The following is a 19,245-nucleotide window of genomic DNA, read 5'->3' on the forward strand; positions in this document are numbered from 1 at the left end:
TGACAACCGATGTAAATATAGTCAAATTGGTCAACCGCGACCCTCATGTGCAGGATAAAGCGGTAGAAGATGGCCAAACTTGTCTTTTAATCATTACATGTTATCTAACTGAATTTATCCAAACATGCTCTAAAGCTCATTATTCCAAGTAACTATTCCTAAATATTATGGTTCCAAATCTTAGTACTATAAACTGTATAAAAAAATAAAAATCATATTATCATATTAAGTGATGCTCTGAGGAGAGGCTGTACGACATGTAGCTGTCACTCCTCCACCACTGCTGTGGGAGTGATAGTCAGATGTCCACCAACCTCCCATCTTTGCTGTGGCAGGACTATATTACTGTCATTCTGCTCACAAACAAATATCACCATTGGATTCAAGAGTTTGTTGTCCAGGAATTATTAACAAGTCGGACGTGTCCTGTCTCTCTCTGATTAGAGTTACTTTACTTGTGCATTTAGAGATGGCAGGAAACGAAACAGGAAGAAAAGACACAAACTAGGGAGAGAAAGAACAAGATTAATGGCATGTAATGAAGTCATATTCATACCCTGAGTGTGAGAGAGTGAATGTGAGAGAGTGAGTGCACCACAGGAATTCCCCCAGCAGTCTTGGTCTATAGCAGCATAACAATAAGTGTCGTCAAAAGTGTCAAACTTTTCCTTCAGGTTCTGGTTTCATGTTGTTATTGGCAGCATCTTATAAATGATGAGGCAGGAGGACATTAAAAACAAACGTCACCGCCACCAAACTGCGGAAACTGTTGTCATGACAGGATGGTTGTAGCAGTAGAAGAGGCGGCCCTCTGGAGGTCAATAGGCTATTACTGTGTTCGACTCATCTAGTCAGTGGTTCATTAGGAGATAACAAAAGGCAGACAGAAGCTTGCTGAGATAATCCAAAAGACTGTCCTCCAGCCAAGATGTCTCAGGTTCACTTGTCTAACGTGTCTGTCCAGCCACAGTCAAAGTTTGGCGCTATTCATGGTTGGAGTTAAACAGAAGGTTCATACAACACGACCAGATAGGTGATCATTTAATCTGGCATCACTGTGGTGATTGTGCTTCACTGTTTGGAAATCACAATGATAAAAATTAAATAATAAATGGTGATAAACAAAAGAGGTTTGCAATTGGCAATTTACCTTCACTCGAGAGTGGAGAAAGTAGTATCTTATCTCTACTCTCATAAGTCTGGCGTGGCAAGGAATATTTCTTCTCCAGCCTCAGATAAAAGGCTAGTCCATTGCAGAGTGTCTCCCGCTACACCTCTCCTCATGCTGTGTGGTAAGCACAGAGGCAGTATAGGCACCATATTTTCATGTCTTTGGTCTTGATGTCTTGACTCAACTCAGGAAAAAATTTGCTCACACAAATCAAATTAACAGAATCATATGTAATAATAATAAAAGCATTAGACAAATGCTTTTATCTCCGTCAGATCAAAACTCCTTCATCTTCAGAGACCAATGTAAAGAAGGAAATAAGCTTCAGCTGCACAATCATGATGTGCATCACGATGGCGACTCATTAGCCATGTCTCATCATTATGGGGTAAAACACGTAATGCTAATATTGTGGATCATACTGCGTCGTCCACTCCTACAGCCAAACATTACCACAGAGAAATGTGCTTTCTAAAGAAGAAGACAATGGAGTTTCCATAAAACATTGACTGAAAGAAGGACTTGGAGACTGTAAGACACGTCAGTGTATCCGATCTCAGGGTCCGATCCATGAAGCAGATTTTCCTCCACCAAATGAATCAGTGTCATTAGTTAAATGCTCATTAGGACTTTTCCTGTGGGAAATGGCTGATAGCTAAATAGTAAATTATAGAGAGATGCTAATTTTAGTCAACTTCAAGACAACAATCACAGCAAAGACACAAACAGTATCATTTACAGCACAACTGTGTGCATTGTGGTTGCATTAGGTATTTACACAAATACAAATTCAGTATATGGGAGAATGAGCAGTTTACAAACCTCAATTTCGCGGAGAAGGCTGTCAATGGGAAAAGAGTGGAGCAAACATTTTTTTAAAGATAATACAGACTTGAGCAGGGGTAGATTTTATTATTAAATGGCTAAAAATGGCTAAAATATTTCCTTGTGTGCTCTCGCTGGCAGCCATGTTTTCATTGACAGTGAGCATGTCTGTCTTGTCTGGCAGGACTGACAACACTTGAAAAAAAACCTGCACTGTCCTTTTAAACACATACATCATATACATTGTTGTTTGTGTGGTAGTTAATTTGTCAATTAATATGTCCATGCGTCCATCAGTGTGTTCCAGTTTTGATGTTCCAGAACATGAATGAACATGAAAAGCATCTTTTTAAGTGAGTGAGCTAAAAATCAGTCAAATAAACCCTCATAATGAGGGGAAAAAAACCAAAAAACCTTTAAGCCACAAAGTATATGGGGCATTGTTAGTTTGATATGTCACTCCATACTTTGCAGCATCAAGCCTCAAATCTTTTTCATCTTTATTTTTCTAAAATGTCCTTATCATATTCTGTGTACACACTGTAATATTTAGAAATGCATTGTTTTTCTGCCGTGCTCTTTTTACCAGTTATGGAGAGGACAGGAGGAGGTTGCCAGTTTGTTGGGAGGAGATAACAGGGCCTTATCTTCTCCCTGCCAGGCGTTGAGAGGTCCGATCCAATCGAGACCTGGTTTGAAAGAATTCATTGACTTTTACAGCCGAGCTTAAGTAAAAAGTAAGTTTCAGACAAAACATAGATGTTGACGGAGGGTTAAGAATTAAATTACATGTCATCTTGTTTTTGTGGAAAATGGCCTTGATAGAGTGACGAAAGAATTGACACAAAGACAACACCACCAAAAGTTCATAGTAAGTTAAAAGAAAGACAAGGTCTATTCATTTATCTACACTGAGGGTCACAGAGAGGGCTGCAACCATTTCCAACTGACAATGGGTGAGAGACAGGATGCACTAGACTGGACAGGATTCCCATTCCATCACAGGGAAAAATGACTTGTTCAAGTCATGCCCTTGAACTACTGATGTGATTGCCATCTTGACGTGATAGCAAGTCGTCTTTATTCAAGATATTTGTCACACAGGTGGTATATCTCAGTTGTATGAGTCAAGTCATGTATACAGCACACACATGAACAATTCAAAATGACAAAATAATAAACAAATAATGAAATCAATCACTGCCTGCAGAGTCATTGTTTTGCATTTGAGTTATATTTTAAGTCTGATTAATCATATCAGCATAATTATAATCACAACAGATTATGCTGTCGAAGCTGCTGCTGTTGTTGATAACATTATTACACAATAAAAAGAAATAATGTCTTTGCATAAACTAGTCTGGCAGTACTTCAATAAAACAGCCATACATCCATCTCTTCCCCTCTCCCCTCTGTTCGTCCCTGTTTTCTTTCCTCCACCTCTCCTCTATCTGTGTTTCTCTCTCTCTCTATGTTATTGTAAGGTCTCTGCCTCACTTGAGATGAAGAGTGTTGTGATTTGGAACCATTATTGAAATGAAAATTGAAATGAATATTGCACAGGGTAGTTTACACAAAGTGCAATCCAGTGCAACACAGAAAGTGTACAGGACTTGTCTCTGCAACAGTCTTGAACTTTTCATCCTCTCATCTCAAGGTTGTTGTTGCCGGTGTGGGGGTGTTGCGAGCGACCACACTGTGTCCAACAACCTATGTGGACCAAATGTCACAGATGTGATTCATTCAGGAGGCGTGAGACCTTATCATTACCGTACTCTCTGAGATGCCACAAAGGTTAGTGTGACTTCCCCCTTCCTCTGCACTGCAGACATCTAAGTGAAGTGCTGTATGTTAAGGTTAATGGTCATCCTAAAATAATAATCGTTATACAGTTGTTGTTACAAGACAATATTGTCTACTAACGTATTTCCAATTTTTTATATTTTGTGATTAGATTTTCTCTTGTGTATCTACCGTATTTCATTCTCAATGATCATTTGTGTAATTCAAGAGTGTTTTAGTTTGTAGAATTAAAACAACATTGGTGGCTTTTCATTTCCAATGTTAGAGGAATGGAATTCAGATTAACTGGTGAAGAAACAGAATAAGTTCTCCCTGTGTGTCTGGGTGGGTTTTCTCTGGGTTCTCCGGGTTCCCCCCACAGTCCAGAAAACTTGCAGATTTGGGAATTCAGCAAATTGGACACTCTCAATTGACCATATGTGTGAATGTGAGAGTGGATGGTTGTTTGTCTCTATGTGGCCCTGTGATGGACTGACGATCTCTCCGGGTGTACCCTGCCTTTAGCCCTATGTCAGCTGGGATTGGCTCCAGCACCCCCGCGACCCTCATGTGGATAAAGTGGTAGAAAATGGACGGATACCACATATACCACATTAAAAGTTTCCTATTGTTACGTGTAGCCTTGAATCCCCAGTGAACCAAGAGTTTGTGGAAACAAGGTGTGTCTCAGAGTAGCACACAGAACAAGCAGAGCAGTAATTTAAAGGCACTAAAGATACTTTTTTTCTGATAGTTTCTCAGCAGTTACAATCTTTGCCTCTGCAGTGAGTGATAGAAACACTTATGGAAGGAAAACACATCTGCTGCAGCTTTGTGACACATACAGAGAGTGAGAGAGAGAGAGAAAGAGAGAGAGAGTTGCTGTCTGCACAAGTCACGACTAGGAGGATTAAGAGAAAACTTTCTAATGGGTGCTACGTGGTGTTTTCAACCAAGGAGGTGGGCAGTGACATCAGACTTTCCCCGCTCCCCATGTGAGCCTGCAGAGCCTTTTGAAAGGACGACTGCCGCTGTCTCACTGTCTCCATTTGCGAGTGTATCTGTGATGCTTCTGCCTTCCCTCAACAACACATCACTCTATGTGCAGCACAGGAGTGTCACCACAGACACAAAAAACTAAATACTGACAAACAGAGAGACTCATGTGGAGCATTGTGTGTGAACTCATTTGACAATATTTATTTAGGTACACACCGCAGTTTGAACATTGGAATAGAATTAAAGGTTATAAGTTGAATGATTACAATAGGATTCATCTTGTTTCCTCTTCTATTTCAGTACATTCAAAAATAGTTCATTGAAACCCAGCATTTCTTAGATTCTGATCATGTAATTATGATGACAAAGGAGATCGCTGCTAGTCTTTCCTGCTCTCGTAACTGCGACTGCTTCCTTTAGGAGACGTTGTCAGGGCTAAAACCAATTAAGCTTGAAGCCTACCTCCACCACGGCGGCTGATTTATCAGCCACTCAGAGCCACACAGTGATCGCCACATCAGCTAGACCTCGTGAGCAAATGACTGAATAAATGTATTTCTCCGTCACTGTCTTGTGATCCACTGTTTCCATCGGGTTTAACGATGACAGAGGGCTGGGATGTAAATTCAGTGCAATACCGGTAAGTCATAGCAGGGAGTCATCAGCTGCTCATTGGTCAACGCATCAATAATCTAGCCATCAGCTGTTCAATAGAACAGCGAAGGAGAAAACAAGATAAGTAGAAGAAGGAGGAGGCCCAGGCAGAGGGCGATATTTAACATCCCATGATTAATAGCCTCACAGACACATCTGGGATTTCTCAATCAAATGAACTGGGGTGTGTGCTATCCCCTCCCCAGTGCTTTTTTTATCCAAATGGAGACAGATTAGTCACAGAGGAGAGGAGGAGGTACAGGGTGGCATTCTGACCAGGCACGACACAAATACGCAAATCCAACAGCAAAGGAACATGTAACTCCTACAGTAATTTAATACGGATTTGGTCCCTCTTTTTCCAGCTGCAAGAGCTTCCACAATTGTTGGAAGACTTGATGTTGGACAAGAAGGCCTGGTTCCTAATATTTGTTCCATCCCATAGGTGCTCGACAGGGTTTAGGTCAGGCCTCTGTGCTGGCCAGTTAAGTTCTTTCATACCAAACTCGTCAAACCATGTCTTAATAGCATTGTGCGCTGGGGCACAGACATGTTGAAATAGAAATTGTTGCCAGAAAATATGTTGGTATGTTGAAGCGTTAAGACTGTCCTTCACTGGAGATAAGGGGTCTAGAGCCCTCATTACTTAACTTAAGGTGTGGCCAAATACTTTTGTCCATATAGTGTATTTGTAATGATGATGCCATCATGAAGGTCAGAGGCATCATTCCCAGATTTAAAGGAGGGGGGAGGATAGTTGAAAGGAAAGTGTACATTTCAGAAGCCAGGAGGAGGAGACCATAATATTGAGTAGAATGGAAAAGGAAAACCTTGATGAAAAGGGGCACTAATAGAGGTCAGAATCATTAGCTAAGAAATCTGGACTTGGGGCATCAGACCAAAACATCAGAGACAGAGTAACACCCAACCCAGTGTTTGTAGATTTATTCCAGCAGAGGGTCTGTCTTAACCAAGATGAGAAAAGTAATTCAAGGACAGCTGGATCAGCAGAACTGCAGGAATATTTAATACCAGACGTTTAAAACAGCAAATGGTTTATTGCCGCACATCTCAGCATATTATAATAATAATGTGAAAAACACTCACAGACACACACACTCATGAGTCTATTTTCACTGCTGCAGGCTTTATCTAAGAGAGGAAGTGATTGGTGTTCAGCAGAGCGGAGAACAGAAACAGTCTGTTATCTAGTGTTCCCTGGATGCCTCACTGTGTCTCGCACACACACACACAGACACACACACACACACACACACACACACACACACACACACCAACTGACTTATAGTTATGCACAGCTCACACATGTATCCAGCTCACTGCTTTAGGTAAGATCCTCAATAATCCTATAAACCAAAGCTGAAAACAGCCTTAAACAGAGAAATGCCTTAAATTAATGGGGTTGGGACAATGTTGAAGATAAATCAGTAACCCTAAGAAGAATTCTCAGTTTTACTTTGCAAAGCTTCACTTTTTATGAAACTGATGTCGGGAGTCGAGAGGTAAACAGCAACGGTGCCGCATTACACATTTTGCTTTGTCAATTGTCTGTCATCCTTATCTGGATGACGGGATATGCTGCTATTCCTTATCTGCTTTCCCCTTTTTTCACGGTGATGAATTCTGTCACAGTTTGTTTTGTACCATCTAACAACATATGTTCATTAACGTGCAGTGTACCTATCCTAAATAAATAAATGAACTAATTGCTTTATTGCAGACTGCATAAGACAATGTTCCTGTTGCAAAACACAGATGTCACCTGCAACCAGAAGGCGAGTGGACAATATCCGCTGTCAATCACACAGGTGTCCACTCTGATGTTTCCTCTAGACAGGAACATACCTTACTAAATTGACATCATGTTCCATTGAAGAAGAACTGAAACTGGTTAGTGATGTTATAAATCAGGTGAAAGGTACTAATTTTCTCATAGACTTCAATTCAACCAAAGGAGTGTGGCCCGTGTGGTTAACTTGTGCTTTCTGGGCATCACCAATAGCCCCTACATACCTATATTATGGTAGTTATTGAGGTAATATTATTCAAATTTTAAATTATAACTACTCAACTGTTGTTACAACACTCAGAACTTTCACACTGTCAAATGTTCTCCTTAAACTGTAACAGAAAGACACCACCGCAGTAATGGCGACTTGCTTAATTCTCATACTTCGCCTTGTCGATTTGTCAACACATGCAACCTCTCCATCACTGAAGCAGAGGCAAACGTAAAATTAAGCAGCTGGATATCATTTTCACGACTGTGAATGTTGCATGTTTATGAAATTATACATATCCTGCGTCCACTGGGACAAAGCTGGTGCAAAGTTATATTTATAAAAATGGGGGAAAAATTTGACAAAAACCTCTTCTAACTTAATTTTTAATTGTAAATATTTTGAAAAAATCTCCAGCCCTGGAAGGTCAAGAGAGCCTCTCTGTATTCATTTCTACTTCTCTAAACTGTAAACCACAGTGTCCCATCAAACCCCCCAGTTTAAAATAACTCTTCTCGTGGCTGATGTGTGAGATAAACCAAGCAAACTCCTGCAGCTCCCTGTTGGACACTGCAGACCCAGGAAGCACCGGTCAGATGACTCCAGGCAGGAACAGTCGATGTTACTGCTGATGCTGCTGCTGTTGTTTTTCATCACTGCTTGTCTGCGTGAGTCCAATTACAAAAACACACATGCACATGCGCTTTAAGATCAGACATATAGGACAAAACAAGCAATCATTTAGTTCAATGGACATATTGTTGGTAATTAAGGTTAACCACTTAAAACATAAAACAGCCCATGGGCACCGTTTGGTCAGGAGTATAGAAATGTGTATGTAAATGTAAACTTGTGCTGTATCTCCCAGGCTGCACAGGGAAAACCCATGGGAATACTTTTTAACCACAGACCAGTTTACTCTGGCGGTGGCTCCTGTGCGGCTGCTGATTAGATTGGCCTGTCTAAGTAATGGGCTCATGGCCATAAAGCTGCTAAAGTCATTAACCTAATAGAGCCTGCTGAAGGGACGGCCATATTTTGGCATGGACCTTGGACATCAAGGCCACAAAGAGCAATCTCTACTGTCTCCTGAGCAAGGCTCTGTTCACCCATAACTCCATCCCACAACCCACCCCCACCTCGATGCACACGCCCGACACTAACTGCAGTGCCCAACCCGCACAAAGCCCTCCACAGAGGCAATAGGCAATAAAGACAATTATATTAAGCAAGCATTTGAGATCCCATTAGGGTTTGCGTGGCTTTGCTTTTGGGTTCAGGTTTGGGAAATGGGAGGGCGGATGATGCATCAATTTGTGATGCATCACTTTGTCTCATGTAGCAGAGATGACATCACATCACACAGGTCGTGACGAGTCCTCGGGCAGATCCCTACTAACACAATGGTAGGGATTTGATATCAATATCACGAGCTGGACTTCAATACTTTTTCCTGAATAATACTTTTTTTTCGATACCATCCATCTATCATCATCCAACTTCTACTGCTTTGTCCTCCACATGTGGGTTGCAGGAGGCGCTGGTTGCCAGTCAATCACAGGGCGCTTTTTTTCTACCAAATTTATGAAACCAATTTGAACAAAAAAATACATTATGCATCGCAGTAAGATTCTTTAGTTTTGGCCACCATGACATGCAGTCAAACATGGAGCAACTTTCTACTCTCACATTTATTCTGTGCACTATCAACTGGTTAATTCAATTTGCTGTGGCACTTAAGATCTTCTCAACATACCTTCCTTCATTATTGGCTCAATTGCCCATTAGCTTTCCATTCAAAGCATCCAGGAGAGTTACACCATAGTGGCTAATATATTCAAATGTCCTGGTTAGCCTTAGTAAGAGCCCAGATGACTATGTGCATTTTTTATATGGTTAAACCTCATCCCACTCTTCTCTGATCACAGCCACCAGCACGTCTCAAGTCAGATCTCAGTCAAATATCACGCTGATGAGTTTCTCCTGGGGTACCAAGACATTTTTAATAGTTTTGGTCGATAGAAGTTTGACACCTGCAAATTAGTAAGTTTGGGGATAAGGAAATTCTCCCACAAGTCTCACACAGCCTTATTTTTAAACCTGTGTTTAACCTTGACTGAGTGACTGCACATGGGGGAAGAAGTACAACTTGAAGTAAAGACAGTTTTCAGGAGCAGACATCATTACAGTGTGTTTGTGTGTGTACAGTGCACTCACTCAATTACACCTGTATCCTGCCTGGATTTCCCCAGGCCTCTGGGGAATTCAACCTAGCAGCTCTCCAATTGCCAGCGGGCTCCTGTGACCTGGTGTGACTGTTGACTGACTGCTTCAGACAGACCAGGGATTAAGAAAAGCTGGTTTGTGTCCAAAGTATGTGGAACATTTAATTTATCACATTATCACTCTGCCTGGTGAGAGAAAATGTGTTGTGTCCTCCTGATCCTCAGTAACAACACAGCATACCTATGAGCAAGGCACCGACTGATACTAGATAGCTCCATAACACACAGTAGATAATAGTGTCCTTGGATTTGAAGCAATTGGCCAAAACTATGCATTTATAAAAAGAATAACTGACAACTCCTCGGTGATTTTTACACACAAACACCGAAAACTGGAATTCAGGGAGTACGGCATTGACCAATAAGGTTGCTCAAAATTAATCACTTTTTAGCTGTAAACCTGCTCAGATAATGTTGATAATCTTTCAACTAATCATCACACACAAACACACACACACCATCTCCTGCTTAGTCTGATTAGAGGCCGGAACCATTATTTTAATCGTGTCATCTTAACGAAGCAGAAGATAAGGGTCAGACTTTCCCCTCCACCCTTCCATCCTTATCACTCACATCACCATACAAAGTGTGCGAACACACACACACACACACACACACAGAAAGTAAATAGAGGGGAAGTGAATTTGGGTGAATACGATTCATAGTATAAAGCACTTAGAGTAATGGTTAAGGCAGGGAAAGCATTACTACAGAAATGCAGTAAATTAACCATTTAATTGTAAACTACCACAGAAAAGAAGACATGGTGTCACCTTCCAATGTCGACGACAAACTGTACAGACAGTTGAAAGTAACAGGTAATTCCAGTGGTGGGCTGTCGGGGCCAGCAGGGCCTTCTCTGCTGGCCCTGACAATATCAAAAAAGTATTTTTGATAAAGACCTACACCGAAGAGGTACATCATTTACGGTAGTTCCAGTGTTAAAAAGTGTGACCATCAGACTATTCAACTCATGCCTTTGAGTATCAGACACTCACAAAAGGGAAACTAATGCTGGAGCCATTTCATCTATGTGTACTGTACTTCATGTGTATAGAATCTTTAGTCCATGTATATTTTTCACTCTTGTTGAGAATTTAAATTTTGAGAAAACGTTTCAAGATTCCTGCATTTTTATAGACACCCCTGATAATGATTGTCCTTTGAACCTCTTCATTAAGAAGTAATGCAACACTTTGCCTCTCAGACAGGGTTTAAAAAATGCATTTGTTTGTTTCCTTCTTGAAACCTCTGAATCAATTTTCCTATCTGTCTTTTAGGATACAGTGCCTACAAATGCCACCTTGACTGTGTGCAAAGCAGCCATTATCACTGTGGCTTTTGCACAAAAGTCTTTGTGAAAAATGTTTTGTCCTTCAGTTTAAAACCTGCTGCAAGACAGCAACCACCAATATTACTGCAACTTTGGCATCCACGGTTACAAAAACCGAGTAATGGAAATGAACTTGTTATGTTGTTAGATGTGTCTCATGAGGGTTATTTATTCTTATTATTTTATGTCATGTTCATGTGTGTCTTTAGTCTGTTGGCTATTTGATCCACTTCCTTGGAGACCTTTTATTTGATTCAGGAATGGTTGTTCATCTGTCCTAATAAACTTTTGAAATGGTATCGTTTGCTGGTTTTTAATGACACAATACTTATGACCTGTTTGCATCTTGCACCTGGCAAATACTCCATATTACATAAAAAAAACCTCAGTAACACAAACTAATAAAAATGGAACTAAAACTAAGCATTAACTCACTGTATACACATAAATGACACAGACGGCACATTCAAGATGCTGCACAGACATGAAAACTACAAAGCAGGAGAATAGTTAAACAAAACAGCATAAAATAAATTAGAAAAGGTTAAACAAGGTAAAAAGATAGATTCAAGTACAAATTTAAATATAGGATTAGGTTAATTAATCAGACTATTTCCTTAAAGCAGTTTTATTTTATTGCACTATGAAATGCACACATATTGTACAAGGCAAAAATGTCAAGGATGTTTTCATAATATATAATTTCATATTCATATAAATACCTAAAAATAGATACATTTAATAAATCACAATGAAAGTGCAGTTTAGTTTTATACCACAGGGTGTCAGTGTTTCTCCTGAAAATCAGAGGAATTTTAGACCAGTCACAGATTTTTTTTTAAAATAGATGGCTGTAAACCCAAATGCTGAGTAGTCGTGCTAACTCAATTAGTTTTTACCTCTAGATTAAACATTGAGTGACAGCTAAATAAAAAAAGAAAAATAATAAATGAAAACAAGTTGTTTTAAGTGATTAGCCATTTTATTAGTGATAAGACAATGAAGTCATCAACATACCAGAAGCTAACCATTTTAAGTTTGCAAATTATTTTCACTTAGGATGATTTGTAAATGTATACACATAAATGACAGTGAACACGTTATCTTCAAAAAAATTTTTCTTCTTTACACAGAAGGCAGATTGAAGGTGCTGCACAGAGACAAATACAAAGCAGAAAAATAGTCAAACAAAACAGCATAACATAAGTTAACTTCATTTATAATTCACACACTTGTGTTGTATTGGGAGTTGTTCCATCTTTTGGATTTGTGAACAATAAGTTAACTGTTCATTTTTATTTCTTTTTTGGAATATTTTCTGGTTTCTTTGCTCCATAGAAAAAATAAGTCATTACAACAGAATCATTTGAGATCATCATCATTTCCAGGTTTGACAAACACTGATCAATATTTTTCTACATTTCATAACATTTCATGGAGCAAACAATTACTCCATTCATCGAGAATTAATTGATTATGAATATAATCGTTAGCTGCAGCTCTACTACGGTGGCCTTGAAGTGCAAATCACCAATACAGATAGGAAAACAACATCAACTGAAACGCAACGTCAACTGAAACCCAACACTGTCAACTGAAACCCAACACTGTCAACCGAAACAACGGCAACTGAAACGCAACACCGTCAACCGAAACAACGGCAACTGAAACACAAACGTCAACAACATCAACATCAGCTAAAACAACCAAAACACAACAACATTAACTTTCAGTTAATGTTGTGTTTTCCCATTTGTGTTGGTGATTTGCACTTCAAGGCCACCGTAGTAGAGCTGCAGCTAACGACTATATTTATAATCAATTAATTTTCTCCATGAATGGAGTAATAGTTTGGTTCATGAAATGTCATGAAATGTAGAAAAACATTGATCAGTGTTTGTCAAACCTGGAAATGATGATGTTCTCAAATGATTCTGTTGTAATGACTTATTTTTTCTATGGAGCAAAGAAACCAGAAAATATTCCAAAAAAGAAATAAAAATGAACAGTTATCTTATTGTTCACAAATCCAAAAGATGGAACAACCCCCAATACAACATCTAAGTGTGAATTATAAATGAAGTTAAAGTGTCAAGAATCAGGTGACTTTTCAAAGCAATGGAAAAAAAATAAAGAGCCATTTTCTATTAATTTATACAAAAATAATTCTTCAAACTTGTTAATCCACGCTGATGGGGTGAAGTGGCTGTGACGCCCCCAGCTGGCTGCACTAAAACTTCATTGAATCAAAGAAAAGAAAGGAGGAGGGATAGAAAGAAAGTTAGACATAAATAAAAAAAAAGTGGCAGTGAAAGAAATATGGTGACAGAAGGGAGAGTAAAAAGTTAAGTAATAAAGGACGTAAGAGAAGGAAAGAATGTAGGAATGAAAGAAGGAAAGAAATTAAAGAAATAAAAAAATTAATGAAAAGAAAGTTGCAATGGCAGAAAGAAAGAAGGGCTGGAAGGAGGGCCCAGAAAGAAATGAAAAAAGAAACGATAGAAGGAAGGGGAAAAGGAATGCAATAAGAGGATGAAAGAGGACAGAAAGGAAAGAACGAAATAAACTAGAAGGAAATCTGTTTGTCTACTCACACAGGTAAATCACATCCAGTCCAGTCCGTGAAATCCAGTCCATGTGTTTCGCTGCTGGTTTCTGTGAACGCATGAAAACAGAAAATTAACTTGGGGCAACTTCACGTTATCGTCTCCGTCCTGCAGAAGCTGATGCTCCATCATCCTCTCCTCGTCTCCTCTTTCCTCATCTCCTTGTCACGCAAACATGGACAAAGTGTGTCTCGGACCGCGTCTCATTGATATGTCCTGTCCCACAACTTAGACAAACAGTCGGACAGGACTGTGAGTCTGTTAGTGTCGGACAGTTTTGCTCTTCGTTCACAGCGAAGAGTCCATTACAGTCCCTGCACTGTGAACGGTCATCAATGGGAAAAGGGGAAGAGGGATTGGGGAAGATAGAAAGGACGGAGACAGAAGAAGGGGACGTTTACAACATGAATGACGCAGACAACAATGACAAACAAACACTGAAACACAAATGTTGCTAACGCTGACTACTCTCACTCTGTCCTGAACTAAGTGTGTGGATTGTTGTTGTCTGACTTAACTGAGATAAACATTTCTATCAGTAAGTCCATTTTATCTTAGGTATAGTTTAATTATTAATAGAGAGAAGAGAAACCCAACAATTCACACAACGAGCAAGCACTAATAGCAACAGTGGAGAGAAAAAACTCCCTTTTAACAGGAAGAAATCTCTGACAGAACCAGACTCAAGATGTGCGGCCATCTGCCTTGACCGGTTGGGGTGATAGGAGGTAGAGACAGAAGACAGCGAGAACAGGAGCAGAACAACATCGACCAAAACATGTTACAGCAATGTAAAACACACAAGGGGCCCCCATTTTGTGCGATTAATATAAGGTTTTATTACTACCGTCGCTTTGAGTAACTTTTGTGTTGCTGTGGAAGCAACTTTAAGGTTTTACTTTTGTCGTCGCTTTGAGTAACTTTTGTGTTGCTGTGGCAGCAACTTTAAGGTTTTACTTTTGTCGACGCTATGAGTAACTTTTGTGTTGCTGTGGAAGCAACTTTAAGGTTTTACTTTTGTCGTCGCTTTGAGTAACTTTTTGTTTAAGAGCATACATTAATACAGATCTAACAACGTAATACTGTACAGCCATCATAATGTAACATGTCGTGGAGATGTCGTGGAGATGTCGTGGAGATGTCGTGGAGATCAGCCAAGCGTTGCCATGTTGGGTCTGATTTCTGGAATAGAGAAGGAAAAAAAAAAAAACACAAACCAGCAACAATCACACAGGAGGATATTGGGATACTCACCACCATAGGTTCTTTTTGTGTCATGGTGGCCACTGACCAGGGGGGCTATTCCAGAATGCGATCTTCTGGAATAGAGTAGAAAGAAAACACCCCCCCACAAAGCAGCAACAAACACCAGTTACTTGAGCCAGGAGGATATTGGGATACTCACCCCCATAGGTTCTTTTTGCGTCATGGTGGCCACTGACCAGCCTATTCAGAAGTTATCTCTTCTGGAATAGAGTAGAAAAAACACCCCACAAAGCAGCAACACAGTTACTTGAGCCAGAGGAGGATATTGGGATATTCACCACCATAGGTTCTTTTGTGTCATGGTGGCCACTGACCAGGGGGCTATTTCATTAGTACGTATCTCTTCTGGAATAGAGTAGAAAGAAACCTCACCCCCATAGGTTCTTTTTGTGTCATGGTGGCCACTGACCAGGGGGGCTATTCCAGAAGTATGTATCTCTTCTGGAATAGAGTAGAAAGAAAAAAAACAAAAGCAGCAGCAAACATCCCAGTCACTTAAGTCACAGCTCAGTTCTGACTCGTCATACAATGAGAGGACAGATACAACCAATTACATGTACAACAGATCTGTGCAACAGATCTTTTTTACAAAAGAGATATGCTACAGTAAGTATAGTCCAATGTAGTTCCATAGGGTCCGATCCAGTTCCATTGTATCGGTCAAAGCAGCAGTCACTTTAGCCAGAGAGATTTGGGGAGATTTGCCACCCTTTTTCGTTCAGGTGGCGCAGACCAGGGGGAGGGGACTGTGGCTCCCAAGTTTCCATGTTTTGCGCTGCATTGCGACGGATCCATTTTTTTTTTTTTGCGAGCACCCAATAAAATTCATTGCACCCAATTGCGTGGACCAAGTCCAGAAACAGTACATTGCACTGCGCAGATAGCACAGCACACAGCCACACAGCACACAGCACACAGTCAAACAGCCTTCAGTCACAGCTAAGTGCTGTCTGAAGGTCATGTTGAAAGTCACTGTTTTTTGTGCTGTAGCATATTTGAGACCTTGGGGTCTCTTGGAAACCATGAAATACCACAAGACCCTTGTGAAACCATTTTAGCCATGTTATAGGGTGCACCCGCTGGCATAAAAGTTTTGCTTCCTCTGAAGCTTTAGTAATAATATTGGTCCTATATAAACCTTTAAATATAGCTTTATAAAGCCTACAACAGAAAAAGGACTCAGGTCCTCCCCTGCTCCCTCCCTGGGTGCAGCAGTTGAGATTGGAGCCTGAGAAATCCCTTGAGAAACCATGAAAAACTGAGAAACCATGAAAAACCTTGAAACCATTTAGCCATTTTATAGGGTGCACCCGCTGGCATAAAAGTTTTGCTTCCTCTGAAGCTTTAGTAATACTATTGGTCCTATATAAACCTTTAAATATAGCTTTATAAAGCCTACAACAGAAAAAGGACTCAGGTCCTCCCCTGCTCCCTCCCTGGGTGCAGCAGTTGAGATTGGAGCCTGAGAAATCCCTTGAGAAACCATGAAAAACTGAGAAACCATGAAAAACTGAGAAACCATTTAGCCATTTTATAGGGTGCACCCGCTGGCATAAAAGTTTTGCTTCCTCTGAAGCTTTAGTAATACTATTGGTCCTATATAAACCTTTAAATATAGCTTTATAAAGCCTACAACAGAATAAGGACTCAGGTCCTCCCCTGCTCCCTCCCTGGGTGCAGCAGTTGAGATTGGAGCCTGAGAAATCCCTTGAGAAACCATTTAGCCATTTTATAGGGTGCACCCGCTGGCATAAAAGTTTTGCTTCCTCTGAAGCTTTAGTAATACTATTGGTCCTATATAAACTTTTAAATATAGCTTTATAAAGCTTACAACAGAAAAAGGACTCAGGTCCTCCCCTGCTCCCTCCCTGGGTGCAGCAGTTGAGATTGGAGCCTGAGAAATCCCTTGAGAAACCATGAAAAACTGAGAAACCATTTAGCCATTTTATAGGGTGCACCCGCTGGCATAAAAGTTTTGCTTCCTCTGAAGCTTTAGTAATACTATTGGTCCTATATAAACTTTTAAATATAGCTTTATAAAGCCTACAACAGAAAAAGGACTCACGTCCTCCCCTGCTCCCTCCCTGGGTGCAGCAGTTGAGATTGGAGCCTGTTGGAGTGAAGAGATGATAAGAATAAGAGCAGAAAATAACACGTAAACCAGCAAAAGTCAGCATTTATTTATGGCGCATTCCCACCGAATCTACTGGCCTCGACACAGTACGATTCTGAGATTTAGACCCTCACCACTACATGCGTCCAGGCTGCTAATGAATCGCGCATGGCCCTTGACGTTCTCGCACTGGTTTACAGAGAGGGCTGTAAATGTTTCTTCACTTAGTCTCACACAAAAATAAATTAATGCATTGGAAACATCTAGACATAACATACATGACAGTCGCGGCACAGTGATGCCGGTGGCGAACCAGACTCCTGTTAATTATTGAGATTTTAGACCGGTAATTGGGATCACCCAAGGTTTTAGGATTGTCAAGCAGTTTAACTGATCTACAGTTCGGCGCTGTTCGCCTTGATCTCTGTCACATTTTGTGCCGTGTCGGACATCTCTTCTAAAAATAGCACCTGCTATCAGGTACTGTGGTGGTGGAAACGCTACTTCAACTGTGCCGTGGCGAGGCGAGTAGAGCCGGTGGAAATACGCCATTACCGACAAGAAGACAACTGATGTTAGTGGTGAAACACAGAAAGTAGAAATAAATAATAAAAAAGAATTTAAAGTACAATTTACCTCTCACGCTCCGCCCTCCCCTGCTCCCTGGGTGCAGTAGTCGAGATTGGAGCCTGTTCCGGTTAAGAAATGATAAGAATGAGAGCAGAAAATAACCTGTAAACCAGCATTTATTTATAGCTTATTTACACCGAGTCACTGACTTTTAGGACAGCCAATAGCGACTTTCCTTAGTGAGGAGTGGGCAACAGTGGCGTGAAACTGCTGTGACTTGTTTTATACGCCACACATACACACAGGAGGGACTTGTAGAGTAGTTGTTTTCTAGTTGAATCACTGGAATCAGTTAATTAAAACTATTTGTTCAGTATTTTCTCCATGACCGGAGCACAGACACCGTCTGGCACAGTCGCTGGCCTGAAACACAGCGGCAGTGTGATGCCGGTCGCGGACCAGACTCCTCTGTTAATTATTGAGATTTTAGATCAGTAATTTGGATTGTCAAGCAGTTTTACTGGTCTACCGTTCGGCTTGATCTCTGTAGATCAGATCAGGAAGTTTTGTTCCTTGTCGGACATCTCTTCTACTTCTTCTCTTCTAAACAATAGCACCTGCTAGGTATTGTGGTAGTGGCAACGCAATAACTTACCTTTCGGCTCCTCTCCCTCCTACTGCACGATTCTAGCCAACGCGGAAGTGGCTTTTAAAGAAAGTTTCAGCATTGGCGCGCGAATGCTCAAACCAATCAGGAAGAAGGGAGAGTGGACAACCCATTTTTCCTTTTCATTGGCTATCAATAATAGCCCCTCCCCCAAGACGAGCCCGCGTTCACTCTCCCTTCTTCCTGATTGGTTTGAGCATTCGCACGCAAATACTGAAACTCCCTTTAAAAGCCACTTCAGCGTGGGTTTGAATCGTGCGGCAGAAGGGAGAGAAGCTCGGGAGGTAAGTTGTATTTTAAATTAGTTTTTATTTCTACTTTCTGTGTTTCACCACTAACATCAGTTGTCTTCTTATCGGTAATGGAGTATTTCCACTGGCTCGGCTCGGCTCGGCTCGGCTCGGCTCGACTCGCCTCGATGATAGCAGGTGCCATTTTTAAAAGAGAAGAAGAAGAGATGACCAACACGGAACAAAACTTGACAGAGATCCAGCCGAGCTGTAGGTCAGTTAAACTACTTGACAATCCTAAAACCTGGGTTGATCCCAATTACCGGTCTAAAATCGCAATAATTCTCTCCAGGTGGAGGTGGAGTCCCTCATGTTTGTCTGCAGTACAGAGGCTCTCCACCAAAAATAGAACAAAAGTTAATCAGGCCAACAAAATCAGTGGCTTACCACAAACACCACTCTCTGAACTCTCTGACTATATCAGTGCTCTGTGATCAGAGCAGACACCGTAAAGTTCCACTGGCCCATAAAAACATTTACAAAGTCCTTTACTCCCTCTGAGTTTGCTCAGGGTGGATGTTACAAACAGCAATCGCACCACACATGATTTTATGTGTCGATGTTGTTCTTTTAACCATGTTTCCTATTTTACTGGTTATATTTTCTGAGTGTTATCTATCTTCCTTTCTATGGTGCTGTGACCAACAATTAAGTCAAGTCCAG

The 19,245-nt window shown here is 40.7% G+C and overlaps 1 protein-coding gene across 1 annotated transcript; it reads right to left on the minus strand.

Moving 5' to 3' along the window:
- Positions 1-14,997: 14,997 nt before the first annotated feature.
- Positions 14,998-18,405, minus strand: LOC122772628. Its single transcript, XM_044030816.1, has 6 exons — positions 18,402-18,405; positions 18,281-18,302; positions 17,692-17,744; positions 16,858-17,052; positions 15,310-16,659; positions 14,998-15,076 (listed from the first exon to the last, which is right to left on the minus strand). Exons 1-5 carry the CDS (start codon positions 18,403-18,405, stop codon positions 15,872-15,874), a joined length of 1,062 nt encoding a protein of 353 aa, XP_043886751.1. The 3' UTR covers positions 14,998-15,076; positions 15,310-15,871.
- Between the last annotated feature and the right edge of the window lie 840 nt (positions 18,406-19,245).

The sequence above is a fragment of the Solea senegalensis genome, linkage group LG7, assembly GCF_019176455.1.
Source record: "Solea senegalensis isolate Sse05_10M linkage group LG7, IFAPA_SoseM_1, whole genome shotgun sequence".
Taxonomy (NCBI): Eukaryota; Metazoa; Chordata; class Actinopteri; order Pleuronectiformes; family Soleidae; genus Solea; species Solea senegalensis.